At 54.2% G+C, this 17,514-nt stretch overlaps 3 protein-coding genes across 3 annotated transcripts; all 3 read left to right on the top strand.

Annotated features, from left to right (window-relative positions):
• Nucleotides 1-4,628: 4,628 nt before the first annotated feature.
• Nucleotides 4,629-5,289, top strand: BDP81DRAFT_421765 (uncharacterized protein). The gene has a single exon (XM_060589937.1). It carries the CDS (start codon nt 4,848-4,850, stop codon nt 5,106-5,108), a length of 261 nt encoding a protein of 86 aa, XP_060448349.1. The 5' UTR covers nt 4,629-4,847; the 3' UTR covers nt 5,109-5,289.
• A 3,209-nt stretch (nt 5,290-8,498) lies between these two features.
• On the top strand, nt 8,499-10,932 carry BDP81DRAFT_313535 (kinase-like domain-containing protein; the record flags this gene model as incomplete). Its single annotated transcript, XM_060583900.1, has 2 exons — nt 8,499-8,672; nt 8,731-10,932. 2 exons carry the CDS (start codon nt 8,499-8,501, stop codon nt 10,930-10,932), a joined length of 2,376 nt encoding a protein of 791 aa, XP_060448348.1.
• Nucleotides 10,933-14,529: 3,597 nt separating this feature from the next.
• BDP81DRAFT_313291 (uncharacterized protein) lies at nt 14,530-16,826 on the top strand (the record flags this gene model as incomplete). The annotated part of the gene is made up of 5 exons (XM_060583880.1): nt 14,530-14,726; nt 14,925-15,524; nt 15,588-15,839; nt 15,897-16,425; nt 16,494-16,826. 5 exons carry the CDS (start codon nt 14,530-14,532, stop codon nt 16,824-16,826), a joined length of 1,911 nt encoding a protein of 636 aa, XP_060448347.1.
• Nucleotides 16,827-17,514: the final 688 nt, after the last annotated feature.

Raw genomic sequence — 17,514 nt, 5'->3', positions numbered from 1 at the left:
CATATACCCAATTGCATGCTTTCGTGTCCATGCACAACGTTTTATGCAACAAGTGGGCCATTTACCGACCAAACCCTGGTCGAACGCCTGGTCTAACGGGCAGTGGGCACAGATCTGGTGCTTCTCAAATGGCCCCGACTGCGTGGTGCCCAACGTTCCTCCGTAGCTTGTCGATCAACGTCTTTTCTCATCAAAGTCCCCTTCAAAGGATGACGGTCCCCTCTGATCCCTCTCTGGCTGCCAATCTAACGGAAAGGCCCGTGGTATTATGAGGAGGGGAAGTGATGAAATAGGATACTCGGTGGGCGGGGGTCTGACAAACATCATTTCCCCGAGTAGGAGGCCAAAGACATGTCTCGAGACGTCGTCGAGGTGAGGTGACAACGGTGGGCGTCGCATTGCGACGTGCTCGGTTAGTGTTCAACTTGTTTGCTTCACCAACGTCGCTACCTCCGTTCCATGAGTCTGTTGCTTTGGCCGCATGTTTCTGAGACTTGGCACGTTGTCATTCCAAGTGACAGTTGCAAAGACGCAGTGACGATGGTGTACACACCCGCGTGCGCACTGCAGTGCGCCTGCGGCAAGGCGGCAAACCAACCCAAGCAGCCAAACGTCCTGATAGCCTTTCGATTCTGTATAGGCAGGAATCTTACATATGGTTAACGGTAACGGAGGCGATCAGGGGTGGGGGGGCCTTGGTTACTGTTAGAGATGGTGCATACGCCGACATGTTCCAGACGTTTTCCATACTATGGCCCAAGCAATAATATCGATCGTTTTTTTTTCCGGCAGGGTGCGGCGGATTGCAGTGTGTCATTCGGTTTGGGCATCTCCACTGATTGTCTCGTTGCGACAAGCTGATGGTTTAGAACGAACGGGCGGAGGGCCTCTTTGCCCCATGAGCTCCGTTCGTTGGCGTGGTCACCGGTGAGCTTTCCCAAAGCATCACAAGTTCCCTAGGTCCCAATGTCACAGTAAGGATACGTAGGCGAAGGAAGACTGAAGAGAGGGGACAAAGAGAAGCTCCATTGTCAGTTCCGGCTCCCCGTGTTCGGGTCGAGCTTGATCGAGAGCTTCGAGGCACGCAGGACAGGGCGCCCTGTTCTGCTTGGCGACCCCTTGTTGCCTCGGCCGGTTGGCGATGTGCTCCATCATAAGCCCGTGGTTGACTTCTGACCCAAGTATCTGGTAATTGGGTATTGCGGCAAAGGAGAAAACAGCCGAGCGAGTCATCCTATATCGACAGACTTTGCAAGTTGGTGGCTTCATCTGGGAATTGCTGAACGTTGAACGGCGAGTTTCCAGCAGCACTGCAACGCCACTTACTGGCGCCATGCTGTAGTCACTTGTAAGTGCGAAAGTGTATACGTCAGGGGAGCTACCTTTCTTTCTTGACAATCAACAAGAGATTTGCAAAGCGTTCTCGGTAGTGCGTCAAAAAGACCCCCGAATGCCACGGAGGAAGGTCCTGGAGTTCATCACCGCGGAAGCAGGTACGAAGTACAGTGCTCATGTAGCTCCCTGTCATTTCTGGGCTAGAGCCGGCAGGAAGGCAGGAAGCTTCCTCCACCTGCATTCTTTCCCTTTGCGCCCAGCCCAGCAGCATGTCATCATCCGACATCCAGTCTCTCTGTGGCAGGCAGGTACGAAGTACTCCGTACGGATGCTTCCCTCCTGATTCCCTTTCCCGCAACCTTCCCGCCGTGTTTCATCATTTCTCCTGGGTCACCAAAGTCAACACCAGGCTGCTGGGAATCTGGGCTCGCCCATCCGCGCATCAATGTCAAGCGCCAGCCTGCCCAGGTGGGCTGCCTCCACGTTTTTTGCGCCCCTGTGCCTGGTTTTTCTTGTTCCTGATTTATGGACGTGCCCACACTGACGCGCTTCTGGCTACAGGATCAGGTTCGCACCGACAATCCCAACCCCGCCGACGTCGCCTCTGCTGTCTATCGGAGAAGGAGTCCAAGAAAAGGAGGAGGTAATCAACTGTTAGCTACGCAGTATGGTTTCGGCTGATGTCACTACGTCTCTGAAGATCGGATATGAGTGTATGTCTCTGGAGTAGCTTGCTCGTAGGATGACATAATAGGCGAGTTGACGAGACCCGGACCCCCTTCGACGGCATCACTGATACTCCGTCCTCATTTTCACCTCGAGCGAATCAAGATACAGTACCAGGCAAGCAAGAAGGCTCTTCAGGGCCGTTCCGCAGGCCCCGAGCTAAGGTAGCACTGGGGGCAGGCAAACGAGCCGGCGACGAACAAGGGCACATGGCGGATACCAATAAAGTATGTTGGAACACCGTACTCCGCACCGCGGCCTTGAGTTGAGGCTTGAGGACGTTTGGATTTTACTCTGCTTCCGTGCTAGCAGCGTGTGGGTTAATAAGTTATATGAGTGTGTCGACCAATGCGGAGGCTTATTAACCCAGCGTCTAGGGCTCAACGGCGAGACATGAAACGACGAGAAACACCTGCACAATTCCCAGCATGCAGGGTGGGCGTTCGCATTTCCCAATCCCACCCGAGGTGGTGATGAGATTTGCAGACTTGAGAATGGAACTCGTACGCATTGCCACGCCTACCCGTGTTCTACGAGCTACCGCGCTTCATCGACAATTTATTTCACCACTACCGCGATAGGCCCGTCGCTACACTGTACCTCAGGCTCATTTTTGAGTTAGTTGGCCGGATCATCAGCTCTCCCCACCATTCGGATGCTTCCATTCGCCTTCTGTGCCCCTGGCATTGTCCAACTAGTAGCATCCAATGATGCCGACGGCGTTGATGCGGCAGTAATCCACCAATGCAAGGCGGGCCAGGTACCGAATACCTCCCACACAGCCAAATGGGAAAGTTGTGCTCCGGTACCTGAACATCGCGACGCTGGGATGCTTGACAGCGTAGTTGGACACACGGGCCTGGCATAATTGACCCTAGTAGGCGTTTGCCTGCTGTTTCGGGGGCTTGTGCGAGCAGCCAAGGCAGCGCCAGATCCATCGGAGACGCTATGTATGCACAAAGCTAAGCAGCTGGCCGTCTTCTCGTTTATGTTCTTAAAAAAGCGTGGTGGTGGTACGGATACCGCCCGCGGTGCCATTCCATTCGAGGCGTGAGGCCCAACGTGCCCGCCAGTCAGTCTCGGGCAGCCTTCCACGTTAGCCTTTTGGCCCTAAAGTGGCGCCTCCCGGGCCCCCGGCTGATCTACTGGCTGGCGTGGACAGTTTCTCATCGTCCCCTTGCTTCTTGCCTCTTTCGCACTCGTTTTGCCAGCCGGCGCCGCTTGCTGCACACTACATGATGAGCCGGCTGTTGCTGTCAAGCTTGGAGACCCGAGGGAAAGGAATAGGTAGGAAGAGGAACGCGGCAGCTGTCCTATGACTAGCTGCTACACAAGAGCACACCGCTGACCTGGCTCTTAGACAAGTAGACACACAGCTGCGGGCTTAAACCCGTCACATCCTGCCAGGTCCCGGTCTTGATTTGATCGCGTCGATGTCGCGTTGCAAAATGAAGCACCTCAGTCTAGATACGTACCAATGGAACCGAATGTTCTGCTCGCCGAGGTGCCTCGTACTGTATGTACTCATGTAGATAAGGTAAGAAGGCGTGGGAGGTAAAGCACGAGGTGAGGTTGTGGATGTGGAAGAGGATACGGATACGTACCGGCTAGATGTCAGGTACGTACTGTACCTGAGCTCACACCAAAAGTGACCCAACGGACGGACATGAGCTGCATCCCCTTTCCACCTTCCCCGAGCTTGCGGCCCCCTTTTTCTTTTTAATCTTTTTTTTTTCTTTTCTTATTCTGAGGTGTGATGTGATGGTGATGCTTCAGTCCATCCACCACCACTAGAAACACCATTTTGAGCTCGGTTTCATGGCTTGAATTGACAATTAGCCAGATGGAGACGACGAAAGACACACTGACACCCAGTGGTCCTTTGCCCCGGCATCTCTGGGAACTTGGACCTGGACCCCTCCGATCATTCCCGCCACCAAGAGACCCTTTTTCCTAGCCTCCAGGGTTTCCAAATGGCACTAGCATTGGTGATGAGCAGCAAGCTCGCGGCAGCTGGCCAGGTTTCCCTTTTCTCCTGCTCTTCGTGTTGTGCGAGAAGTGGAAACGAGGCTTTATGCGCTTGAACCACTTGAACCATTCAACAGCGGGCAACCTGACACGGATGACAGCCTTTTTCCCTTCTCGCAGACGCGGGACGCAGGCACGCAGGACAAGGCCACTTTCTTTTTTGCCTTTGGATCTCCAGTTTCTTCCCTCCAGATCCGGCCGTTCAACGTCTTGAGTTCAGGGTTGTCTTGATCAATCACCCTCTCACTCTCGGCCAGCTGGGGACCAGTCACCGCAGTCTGCCAAGTGTCTCCGTACATACACTACGATTCTCCCCTTCGCCGTTGTGCCCGCATTGTTCCCCTCTTGGTCCCCTACGGCAGGTTTCCAAGGTTTGCTCAGTTCCCAGGGTCTCCCTCTCATACCCGTCATCCAAAATGAACGACGAATGCACTTGCGCCGACCCGGACTCTTTACGTGTCGCGACGGAGACGACACACACGCAGTCACGCACACACACATATGTACATAGGTACACAAATACCAATCGTTTCCTGGAGCGCATCATTCACCAGACGACGAAGACCCCCGTCCCGGTCGGCCCCTGCCAGCATCGTCGAATAAGGCTGCAGGATTTCCATCGCGGAGCTCCATTCTTGGACCTGGTTCCCCGTCTTGCCCTGCTGGGCGTGGCACGCTACATGCGCGTACCGTCAGGAACGTTACGGTGTACGCTACCTTTGCCTGAGGTATTCATATCTGGCCACCACAGATAACGAATGTCTGCGGTCGCAGACTCGCAGCAAGGCATGAAATCCCAGGTACAAGATGTACACGACTTTAGCCCAGCATCCGGCAAAGCTGTTTGGTCCTGCGGTTGTTGTGCTGGCATATCAAAACACAACACATACACAACACGCACATTGCATTACTGCGCAGCGCCGATGTGCTCACCTCTTCTTCAAAGTTCCTCCTGCACGCGCCCCGCGCGCAGAGATGCTCCTCCAATGCAGATTTTGTGTGTCTTGATCCGCCGTTGAGCCGGTTGGGGAGGAGTCACTGGAGTCTGGAGCATCGTCCAACGGCGTGAACGGCTTGGTCCCCGTTTTCAAACCCTGGTCGGTCGTCGTACCGTGCCCTCTTCACCCGGCCGAGGCATTTTATACGGATGGTTCTTTCCGTATCTTTACTCGGCACCCTACAGGCTGCATTTCTGCTGGCGCTGCTGGCGCGGGTGGTGCTTGGAGCTGAGACTGATGCTGATGCTGATGCTGATGATGCTGACAATGTTGCTGCGGTAGGCTTGCATGTGCAGAGTTGCTTCGCGGACACAGCCTGGTGTTATTTTTCGCTCTCCGTCTTTTCTCGCAGCGTTCGCGGCGTACGATACTACGGTGGTGGTCATGGTACCTGGTGATGCCGCCACTCGCAGCAAGTCTGCAGCATATCCCATGTCTAGGGCTACCTGATGAACATGTATCGGTTGACAACTGCCTCGAAGCGGATACATACCAAGCTCTATCGGGCAATGACCTCTACGTTTCTGGGCCATCACTGCCGACCGCCCCGGGCAGAGATGCTCAGTCGGGCTACGCAGTATGCCAGTTCATCAAGCATCGCCCGCTGCCCCATCAACTCACGTACCATCAGCCTGGATTGGAGTGAAGATGGGTTGAAGGACCTGCCCGGTGTGCAAGCTGTGCATGCGCGGCGGCGTGCCCCCCCCGTCGTCTTCCCGTGCGACGGTCTGTATGTCAAGTCGAATACCAAAACAAGAGACGGGGTCGATTTGGTGTGGGCACGATGGAAGAGGGGGAAAGGAACAGACATATTAGATAGGCCGTGAACCGTGACGGCGGGAGGCGAGACCAGCAGAAGTTTGTTTGATTTCCCAATAATTCAATTCCATCCCAGGGATCCAAGCACCAAGCACCAAGCACCAAACTCCAAGCTGCCAAAGACACTCATACAGGCCGCAGGCGCAGACGAGACAACCGCCGGATAGAAAGGAACGAGGAAGAAGAAAGTGTACCAAGAGGCCACTCACTCGCAAGTTGCGACCAAACGTCCGAACATAATCAAACCAAGCTCGACCCTGCAGTCCACATCATAATCTTCCTTTTTTTTTTTTTTTGTTTTTTTTTTTTGCCCTTTTTCGAATTACGGAATCCTACTCGCCTCTCAGGTAGTCATCACTCTTTGGACTCTGGTACAGTTTTGTCGCTCATTGCCTTCCGTTGTCTTTCCTGCCTGCTACCACAGGCACCTGGCACCTCACCAAGAGAGAGAAAAGATACCTAACTGTTCGTACCTATCCGTAGAGAAAAGCTCAGGGCAGGCAGGTCAGGTCAAGCCAGTCAGGTACCTCTCGCGCGCGCGCACATACACACACCATTTCTCTCCGTGGACCTTCCCTCTCTCGCAGGGCAAGACAAGAGAGACAGACACTGGCACAACTGGACACACACACACAGGCACACTCAGGCACACACACACACACACACACATAACGAGCACACAACTCGCACACAAACATTACAGCCTGACCCTGGTCCGCCGGCCCCCCCCTTACCTAGGCTTTTTTGGCCGCCCCAGGTCCCAGGAGACTCCCAGACCACCACCATCGGTCCATCACACCCCCCCTTGCCTTTTGCCTTGGACACACCCTTCGAGCGCAAATTGGCCCGCCAGAGCGAAAGGGCAAAAGGGCAAAAGAAGTGAGAGAAAAAAGCACGACTCCCCCCCGAAAACCATTAGCGAAATTGGGCCCCTATCACCAAGTACCCTCTCCTTCGACCGTTCACCCCCCCCGGATTCATTCGTTCATGCTAAGAACGGGCCCCCGGCCATTTCTCGAGTCGACGGCATAGTGGCCGGCTCCTCGCTCCATTTTACCACTTACTCCCGGTCAGTAGAATTCAATTTCCCTTCCACCTGCACTGCATTTCGTACCGCACTTTGCACACCTACGCAGTACCTCAGGGGACTAGGGACTAGGTACCTATCTTATTACGGGAGCACCTCAGATCCCTACTCAGAGCCACAGAGCCTGGAGGTTCCTTTTCCAAGTGAAAGTCTCCCACCCCTCGTCCCTCGTCCTCTCAATCCTCGTCTTCGCCCATCCCGACGCGGGTCCGCGGTGAATCACTCTGCTGGATCGCGTGTGGGTTTCTGCTCTCTCTCACGCCTCTCTCTCTTTCTGCGGTACCTACCTTACTGGTGCAGTGGTGTCTGTCTACCCTACACGGTACCGCACCGTAAGGAGTACCTCTACACTCTCTCACACACTCTCTCTTTCCTCCCCCCGTACCGTCCACTCGACCCTCGTCACCCATTCATTCTTGCTCTCCCTTTCCACTTCCGCTCGGCTTCTGGCTCCCCTCCTCTCCCAAAGCTCCCTGACCCCTTCCTCTCTCATCTATTTCTTCGTCCCTCTTTTATTTTATTTTAACAACCCATATGCGCGTCGCAGTTCTCGTCGAGCTTTTGCTATCCTACAGGCAGAGCATCCATCAACTGCCGTCCGGTCCGCGAATGCTGCATTGCATTTACAAGCAACTTGCCATTACTTGAACTGCATTCAAGCACACACTACACACGCATTGCGCAGACAGGACAGGAAAGACTGGACATCCAACAACAACAACACCACCACCACCAAGACCACTACGGCCACCCAAACACCTCGTGCGTCGATGCTCATCTCTCCCCTCGTCACCAGCTTCATAATTCAACGCGCTTCCCAAAGAGACCAAACCAACAAAACCTGGTCGCCCAACCCCCCTTCCACCTTCCAAGGGTCGCTTCCTCATCATCGCAATCTCGACCCACGCACCCGAGAACATCGTCCCCTCTGGATATCCACGTCTGAGGATCCATCCCCGATCGACTGGTTCTAGCTCCATTCCCACCCCCTGGACCCTTCCCTGGCCCTTTTAATAATATCGACCACCTCCTGGCTTTCGCCCGTCCCTCGCTGTCTCCTCTTCTTCATCTGGTTTCGCTCTCTTGGTCCATCCCAGCTCAGTCATTCTCGCTTTTTTTTTTTTCTATTTCCAACATCAACCTGTTCCCGACCCATTACTCGCGACAACATCCGCACAAAGCATTTCCTTACTACAACTTTCAACACTTCTTCAACCACACACACCACTACCAACCCTGACTACTACCGCCACCACCACATCACCACCAACAAACACTACCAACCATACTGGAAAAAGCTCTCCCACTCAGACCGGTCTGAATGCCACAGGTTTCGCAAGCGGCTCTTACACAGAGCTCCTCCTAGTTAGGCACAGCATTGGTACGGTCCAGGCTAATACGCCTGAGAAAGCGGCCCTGGCCAGCTGACCCGCCTCAGAAACACCGTCGTCACGAGGATCTTGACTGGAATCAACGATCACATCCACACACAAAAATCAAACAAAATGACGGTCTCACACGAACTGGCCCACAGAGGCTCATCATCACACTCTGCCAACAACATGGCTCTCGAAGATCGATTCGAGGTCCTCAAGGAAATTGGTGATGGTAGCTTTGGCAGTGTCGTTCTCGCCCGAGTCCGTAGCGCAGGTGCTAGCGTGGCTCGTCGCGGTACGGTGGTAAGTTCCTGCATATCGATCCCGTTGCACCACACCAGGTCACTAAAACGTCGTCTAGGTTGCCATCAAGACCATGAAGAAGACTTTCGAGTCATTTACGCCATGCTTGGAGCTTCGTGAGGTCGTCTTCTTGAAGACGCTCCCCAACCATGCCCACCTCGTCCCCGCCCTTGACATCTTCCTCGACCCCTACACTAAGAAGCTGCACATCGCCATGGAGTACATGGAGGGTAACCTGTATCAATTGATGAAGGCTCGGGATCACAAGTGCCTCGACAACGCCAGTGTCAAGAGCATTCTTTTCCAGATCATGCAGGGCCTCGAGCACATTCACGCACATCACTTCTTCCACCGCGATATCAAGCCCGAGAACATTCTTGTCTCCACCTCATCCCACCAAGACACCGTCACATCCTTCCGCAGATATTCGGCTCTCGTCACTCCCCCCTCCACGCCTCCCAATTACACCGTCAAGATTGCCGACTTTGGACTTGCACGCGAAACCCACTCAAAGCTTCCTTACACGACTTACGTTTCGACGAGATGGTACCGAGCACCCGAAGTGCTTCTGCGTGCCGGTGAATACTCGGCACCCGTTGATATCTGGGCTGTCGGCGCCATGGCCGTTGAGATTGCAACACTCAAGCCACTCTTCCCCGGCGGAAACGAGGTCGACCAAGTTTGGAGGGTATGCGAGATCATGGGAAGCCCCGGAAACTGGTACAACAAGTCCGGAGCCCGTGTCGGTGGCGGCGAATGGAAGGATGGTACCAGGTTGGCCGGCAAGCTTGGCTTCTCGTTCCCCAAGATGGCTCCTCATGCCATGGATACGATTTTGCAGCAACCTCAGTGGCCCGCTGCGCTGAGCCACTTCGTTACGTGGTGCCTGATGTGGGACCCCAAGACCCGCCCGACCTCAACACAGGCAATTGCCCACGAGTACTTCGCCGATGCCGTTGATCCCCTGAGGCCGAAGTCCTCCGCGTCGAGGATCTTGGGCCGCAAGCAGTCCGATCTTGGCCGCGGCAACAACTCCAACTCATCCACCCCTACCTCCACCAAGCCGTCTTGGTTCAGGAAGTCCCTTATTGGTCGCTCCGAAAGCGCCGAAGTTGCCGTTCCTCAATCGATTTCCAAGGAATCCACCCCGAGACCGTCTCCCGTTCCCTCGCAAACGACAAACGAAGTCCCCGTTGCAAAGACGCGCCCTGCTCAGTCAAAGCGTACGACATGGACGAATGGCCCATCCAACGTCGCACCCATGCCGATACTCCCATCGATCCGTCCCATTTCGCCCATTTCCGATGCGGTGACTGCCGAGGCGAGAAACGGTGTGACGTACAACGATTCGTACGCCAACGGTCGCCAACGCACTGTTCAGATTGACGAGAAGAAGAAGATTGGCAGACAATTGTCGGTCGCCTCAAGCACTAACAACTACGCTGAGATTCATCGCCAGCAGGCCGAGCGCGCTCTCAACGGCAACAGTGGCCTTGCGTCGCCGCCCGGTGGTCACAAGGAAAGCTTCTTTTCGCACCTCCGCAAGCGTGCACGTCGTTTCTCTGGCAGGCACCAGGCCCCTATGTCGCCTAACTCGGACGATGTCGAGGCTCAGGCTGGCTGCGGCCCCTGGAACAGCAACAGGTCCTCGATGGTGATCGACAACAACGCGCCTACTCCCCCGCCGAAGCCTACGGAACTCTACGAGCCTCTCGACAAGGCCTTGAGAGACGTTCAGCAGAACCACGACAACGCTCCTGTTCCACCAGCGCACCTCATTACTCCCAGCAGCACTCTGAAGAGACATCACTCTCTGCCGCAGCACCACCCGCGATCTGTTGACAACCTGATGGGAGCTGCCAAGGGAACCGGACCGATTTCGAGCCGAACCCGTCGTGCCCACGCCCACGGTGTCCAGCACTACGACGCGCCCGATGAAGAGGATGAGCTGCTCGATGAGGTTCTGAACTCGACCCACCGAGCCATGAAGCGTCTCGAGAAGGACGGAAAGCCTGGACTGCGGCAATCTGCCAGCAACATTGGCATTTCGAACCCGTACCCGACTCCGTCCCCTTCAGCTAATGGCAACAACCCTGTGTTGTTCGGCGACAACCACGAAGCCGTCGCACCCAAACCTTTGGATCTGAAGAAGTCGCATGGAGCTGAAAGCCAATACAAGTGGCCCACTCCCCCGTACGAGGAGAGTGAGTGGGCTGCATCAGCATCCGCCAGCATCTGGGCGGCTAGCAATCGGTTCTAAGGCGGAGCTGCCTCTGAAAGAGATCTTCTCACAGAGCTGAGCAGAGATCACCGTAAAAGTTCTTTGTGTAATCACATGCATGGGCTGGGTGTTTGGCGTTCACCGGTGTGCAGTTCTCGTCGTCCAAATTGGAGATGAGTCTGACTCCGGATCTCTATTTTCTTTTGCCCAAGATGTTTTGGAGCAGGGTGGCATTTCGACTATTCCACGATATCTTCGATACCATAGGGCGGCATCTTTTACGCCATCGCGCAAATTTCTATTTTTTTCTGCTTTTTTTTTTCTTCCTATCGACTCATCTGCTTCGAAATACCCGACACTATAGACTGGATGGGCTGCCATTGGCGCCCTATACCAAAGATAACATTTCTTTTGTTTCTGGGGCTCACACGGGCGAGGAGTGGCAGTCTCCCAATCGGAAGAAAATGGACACAGTTCGTTCAATAAGGGACTGGGGGACAAGACAAGGGAGGGTCAAACATGGTCACACATTTCTGTACAAGGAAGGACAAGGGCACACTCTCTTTTAAGATTCTCTGCGGGCTGGACACGTCAGATGACTTTTGAGGAAAGCCAAATCTGGCCAAAGGACGCCCAATATATAGTTTGTCATATATGGACCGCGGAAAACACAAATGGTATACATATGGGCAACCCTGTCAAGGCTACTCAGAGGCTGAGTCTCGCGATTGTTTATTCTACTCGATCGCGCGGAAACTATCATTTTTTATATTTGGAATTTTTGAGGATGAGGTGGGATAAAAAAAGACATATAGTCAAAAGGGTGGTGGAATGGAAACTGTACGTAGGCGGACGATTTTTTCTTGTAAGTCCTGCCATAACCATACTACATAATAACAAGATGGCATCCAAGTGATGTACATCGATTACGAATCACGCTTATGATATTTTCTTTTCGTGTGACATTGTGAAGACGTGATGTGTCTCTGTCTACTAAGGTATGCCGTAGGCGTGTGGTCTCGACAGCATGTGAAAGACGATGAACTTGGAATTGACTCTGGGCTGAACCATCAGACGATTTAGACGCGCGCGCGCGGGGGTGTGGCGTAGGTTGGCGCCTTTCCCGCGGCCGGTGAGCCGGCCCGGTACGGTTCGGACGCGGTAGGCATTCGAGGGCGCCAAAGCAAAGAGGCGGAGCTCGCCTCTCCTTTGTTTGTGGAATGCTGGGCTGCGGATGCGGGCTGTGGCGAGCTGAATGAGGGCTGGCCAGAGGGGGCGTGTTGGACGCAGTCAGGGGTGAGAAGTTGACGGTCGGCGGGAGCTGCTGCTGCTACTGCTGGCCTGTTTTGCTGCGGCCAGGAATTGGGGGCCAGAGGATGGAGTTTGATGCATAAGGGCAATCAATGGAAGACAAGGTATCCGTACTTCGTAGAGCAAGGCATGGCCAGGGACTCAGGGAGTGCCGGGGCGTGCGAGGCTGTGTTTTCGATGGGGGGTGAGGTACACCGTTAAGAACACGGAGGCGCGACAGTTTGGTTTCTCGTGCTTTCTTCTTCTTCGTGTGTGGCGATTCATTTCTTATCCAGCGCCTCGCGCGCCGGTGCGGTCCGTCTGGGACTGAATGGCGAGTCTTGGATTTGTACAAGCAAGGCGGATGCGATTTATCGGTGTGTCTCGTCTCTCTTTAGCTGTCTTGGCTGGAGAAGGAAATAAAGGCATCTAGGTTCTGAGCGGAAGTCTAGAGGAAATACGTCTCTTCCTGGAGTTTGGGGCAAGAGTAGTCTTCTCTGCAATGTATGCAGGCTACCGAAAGTACTTTACCTTCGCATCGAATTTGACTTACTGGTATCCATGGACAGAGAGTGGCATCTCACAGTAGTATCTGGGCACCTCTAAGGAATATGGGCATAGCCTCGGGTCCTACCTAGTATAGAACGCCATATGGCAAGAACAAACAACATTCGACTAAGAGAGGGGATTCATGACTGGGGAGCGATCATCTGGAGCTGTAGAATAAGTGTCCTCGTAAGTAACAAACAATCAAGAACGACGTCTGCAGGTGGAAAGAAAAGAGCTAGTTTAGAAAGTGTTCGGGAAGACTACAAAAACCTTGGGCGAAGTGACCATACCATGTTACATAAGCCTCTTAACACCTGGGAAAGCCGGTTGCACATTCTGGAATATCAGCCACGCTGGAAAGGTTACAGGTTCAATAACCGAGCAATTGGTGACGGCGCTCGGAAGTGCCTGGGGTGGTTGAAATTGCTTTTTCGCGGTCTTCGGCGCCGTCTCTTCGGCATTGATGCCCGGAACTTGAGGTCGGCAGCTCCACTATATAGACTCTCATCATGTGCTGCGTCTGACAGAAGAGCGCGCCAAGGGCAGACCGGAAAAGACTGAGATGCATTCACTCAATATGAGGACGGTGCGGTGTATTTTGAAACCGGCATTCGTCACTGCATACGTTTTCCAAAACAAAAAAAAAAAAAAAGCCGATCAAGAGGTGCCCGTATTAGAGGCCAATCTTTTGGGATGACTGACGAAGCTCACTACGTCGACTTCATCCCAACGTTGCGTGCCAAGGATGTGTGTCGGGAATTTTGTCCGGGCCTCGGGCACAGACTCGGTCCGGGTCACATGATACTGACGGCCTCTTGCCTTTGGGTGGAGGATTGGAGTAAGGATTTGCTTACATCAGCAGAAGCCAAAGCACGGTACTTTGCGAACCACTCCATTCTGCCCAGTGCCGCCCTGCGCCTCATCAGCGCAGGGCCAGTAGGGAATGCTGGCGAACCAGCCCAAGGACACGCTTTCAGCCCTTTTTACTGCGCAGCTAAGGACGTTGGTGGGGCAGTGTTTGCCTGGGCTGGTTCCTTCCTCTCTCCTCGCTTTCTCAGTCTCGCCCTGTCCCTTCGCCCCCCCGCCCCTCGACCTACGTTACCTTACCTTAGGCTGGTGCTTGAACCTCAGCTACGGAACCTTGTCCATCAGCACTCGACCAGCCAGCGCTGTCTTCTTCATCTCATTCCATCCTTCATCAAAGGAAACCAGGAAACTCGATTAGGCAGCAGAATACTCGACGGGAGGCTTGAGATCTACTCACGCAGGGCCCCCTTTCAGTTTTCTTCAAACGTGGCCCAGGTGGACTTTCTCGTATCGACCAAGAATTCAAAACTTTTGTCCCTCCTGCTCCGTCGTCATTACTGGCGGGGTGTCATCCTCTGCTCCTGGAGCTACTGGACCTCTGGACCTCGCCAACTCCCGTCGCATTGCACTGGGCTGTCCAGACTCCAGACCTTGCTGTCACCTCCCTCCTTTTTTTCCCACCAGCGCGCGCACCTGCCCACCTCAGGACTGAACCCCTCCTCCGCCATTCCACAAACCCCCACGATCATGTTCCTGTAGCCTTGCTTTGCTGTCCTGAAGAGACGATCAACGCCCGATTCTTCTCTTTTTGCGCACAACTCCCGACGACTTTGCCATTGCTCTCCCTAATCGACTTTTCTGCTATTCGGTCTCGCCCCCTCCCCTAGGTCACCAGCGAGGGCTTGTCCCGTTCGCTTCGTTTCTTTTGCCATCGGGACTGCGTCCGCATAGTATGGGGTTGAGCGCATATCCCAGCCGGATATTGCCACCATGAGCTTCAACCTCCCTCTTCGGCCGAGCTCCAGCAGCATACGGAACCAGGCGAGCAGAAGTACCTACTTCAATAACTACACGCCCAGTTCCTCCACCGAGGCTATCAACGGCCCCCTCAGGGAACCTGCGAGGGAACTCTTCGGCACCACCGATCGGCTGATTGTCGGCGTCGATTTCGGAACCACATTCTCAGGGTGAGTCGTATCCCTATGCAGCCTCACTTTACTTCTCGAGCATCCCAAGGGCGACCCCTTGCCTGCCGGGGCCACCGCCAACTGTTGCACTTATTCATCAACCCCTCACTCTTTGATGCTCCATGCGCACCTGTCAAAGCATGGACGACCTCGCCCGAGCCCCGTCCACATGAGATGACATGCTGACACTCACCGTAGCGTCGCTGCGGTTTATACTTCAACGCCAGACGATGTCGAAATCATCAAGACATGGCCGGGCGGCAACGGCATCACCTCTGACAAGGTGCCTACCGAGATCAGCTATGACTTTCCTGCGAATGCTGCCGCTGGCACCGATCCCACAGTGAAATGGGGATTCCAATTCAAGCCCGAGGAGGCACGCCTTCGCTGCATCAAACTATTTCTTGACCGTTCGCAAAAGCTACCCTTCTATGTTAGCCCGCTCGACACGGCGGCCCAACTGAAGCGCTACAACAAGAACGTCTTGGATGCCGTAAGCGACTATCTAACACAGGTGTATAAGCATACCATGGACACCCTTACTCGGAGATACGGCGAGTCCTTTATGCAGTCTACCAAAGTCGACTTCGTCTTGACCTGTCCGGCCGTGTGGTCCGATGCAGCAAAGAACACAACACTTCAGGCGGCTGAACGAGCCGGCATGGGGTTGAAATCAGAAATCCAGATGATCAGCGAGCCCGAAGCTGCGGCGGTGTACACATTAAAAGCCATCCAACCCAACCACCTCAACGCCGGTGATAACTTTATCGTGTGTGATGCTGGTGGTGGAACTGTCGAGTAAGTTAAGCCGTGACCGGACCGGGCGGTTCCTCCCAGCAGCATGGCTAATGGTTGACCTAGTCTCATCGCGTACAAAATCATATCATTAAAACCGCTAAAGGTAGAAGAGTCCGCCGTCGGTACCGGTGGTCTTTGCGGCAGCGCGTTCCTCAACTACAGATTTGAAGAACATGTCCGCAACAAACTGGGCCACAGTCGTTTCGACGAGATGAAGGTCAAGAAGAACAAATCATGGCAAATGGGCCTGAGGTACTTCGAGGAGTTTGTAAAACGTAACTTCAATGAGGAGGAGCACCAGGAAGTGAATGTGCCGTAGGTCTACCACTTGGCTGTTCAAACATCATCAGGTAATCGGCTAACTCGGTACAGATTCCCAGGTTTACCTGACGACGAAGAGGCTGGTTTGGACTGCGGTTTCATGGTTATGTCGTCCGACGAAATCAAAGAAATATTCGCCCCTGTCGTGAAAGAAGTTTGCGACTTAGTCCAGGGCCAGGTCACCGGCATTCGTTCCAAGGGTGGTGTTGTGTCAGGCATCGTGCTAGTTGGTGGGTTCGGGCAGAGCGACTATCTTTACCGAAAACTCAAGACACACTTCACCAGTGCCGCACCGCCTCCGTACACCGAAAGGCCAACACACGGCAGCGTGACTGCACTACAAGAGACGAGCTCGATCGAGGTCATGCAACCAGTGTACGCCTGGACCGCCGTCGTGCGAGGAGCGGTGCTGCGAGGACTCGAGGGCAACATGGTGATTTCGCGCAAGGCGCGGTACCACTACGGCACATCGTACGCCACCGTGTACGACGAGGAGAAGCACTCGGTCAGCGAGCGATACTGGTCGCCGCTGTGGGAACGGTGGATGGTGTCGGACCGCATGCAGTGGCACATTGCAAAGGTGAGTTGGAACTCCTGTCCTTTGTTTGGCTTCAGGAGACAATGCTGACCCGGTCCTTCTGAAAACAGGGAGAAGCAATATCCCCTTTGTCACCAATCGCATTCCATTATACTCGAAACTTCAGGCCCGGGCAGTCGCTGCTGGTGACGGATGACCTGATCGCGTGCGAGGCAGATGAGCCGCCTGCTGCCTACACCCGTGATCTGATCCACGTGTGCACGCTGACGACCGACCTTAATGCCGTGCCGAGGAGTCTATTCACACGATTGACGACAACGCGTGGCGTGGAGTTTGACAACCTAGACTTTACACTCGAAATGATTGTCGATAGCGCCGGTCTAGGTTTCGAGTTGAAGGTGGACGGCGTCAGGTACGGACGTGTCGATGCCGAGTTCCATTAGCAATGGACGACCCATGGAAAGGTCTCTACGGACGGCGACGAAAGGACGGAGCGTGAACGGAAGGATACTCAGGCAACGGAAGAGGCAATGGAGCTCAAATAGGAGTTTCGGGCCATGAAGTGAGTTCAGGAAGACAACTCATTTTCGCGGTCGTCCTCGGTGTCTCGTCACATATATACATAGTTCGCGAGGATCCAGTCCCGAGAACACACCTCACTATTTGTATCCCGCCAAGCAAGACAGCATTTTTCGCCACAAGGTTGACGCGTCCAATGAGTGCACGATGAGGCAGGGGTTCTCTAAGGCGCCGGTGACAAGCGTTCCCAATTGGGGGTTAGATTTATAACAAAGTTGCGACGTTGATACAATCGGTCTGGGGCGATGGTCAAGTGAGGCGCACCATGGTCAGCCCCGCATATTCAGGTGGGAGTTACAGTTCAACGGTCGTCTCGAATATCCGTACCAAGCTTGGCCAAGGTATATATGACAAAATCTCGCCGTTCAACTTTCTTGTTCTGCATGTCTAAGCCTGCATTTCCGGGCCCATCCATCGCAACACGAAGATATGTGACCCTGTGAAGATTCCCCATCGACTCTGTTTCCCTACAAGAAAGACGGGGACGCCGGCATGTCCTGTCCCAAGTGTCGCGCCGTACGAGCCGAGTGAGGCTGTGCAACGGCGCGTTTA

This window comes from Colletotrichum phormii, assembly GCF_030913505.1.
Source record: "Colletotrichum phormii strain CBS 102054 chromosome Unknown BDP81scaffold_5, whole genome shotgun sequence".
NCBI classification, from domain to species: domain Eukaryota; kingdom Fungi; phylum Ascomycota; class Sordariomycetes; order Glomerellales; family Glomerellaceae; genus Colletotrichum; species Colletotrichum phormii.
This window is presented reverse-complemented; position numbering and strand designations above follow the sequence as displayed.

Bases quoted from the DNA above. Each gene is read 5' to 3' on its own strand.
- BDP81DRAFT_421765 (XM_060589937.1), top strand. From the start codon at position 4,848: ATGTCTGCGGTCGCAGACTCGCAGCAAGGCATGAAATCCCAGGTACAA.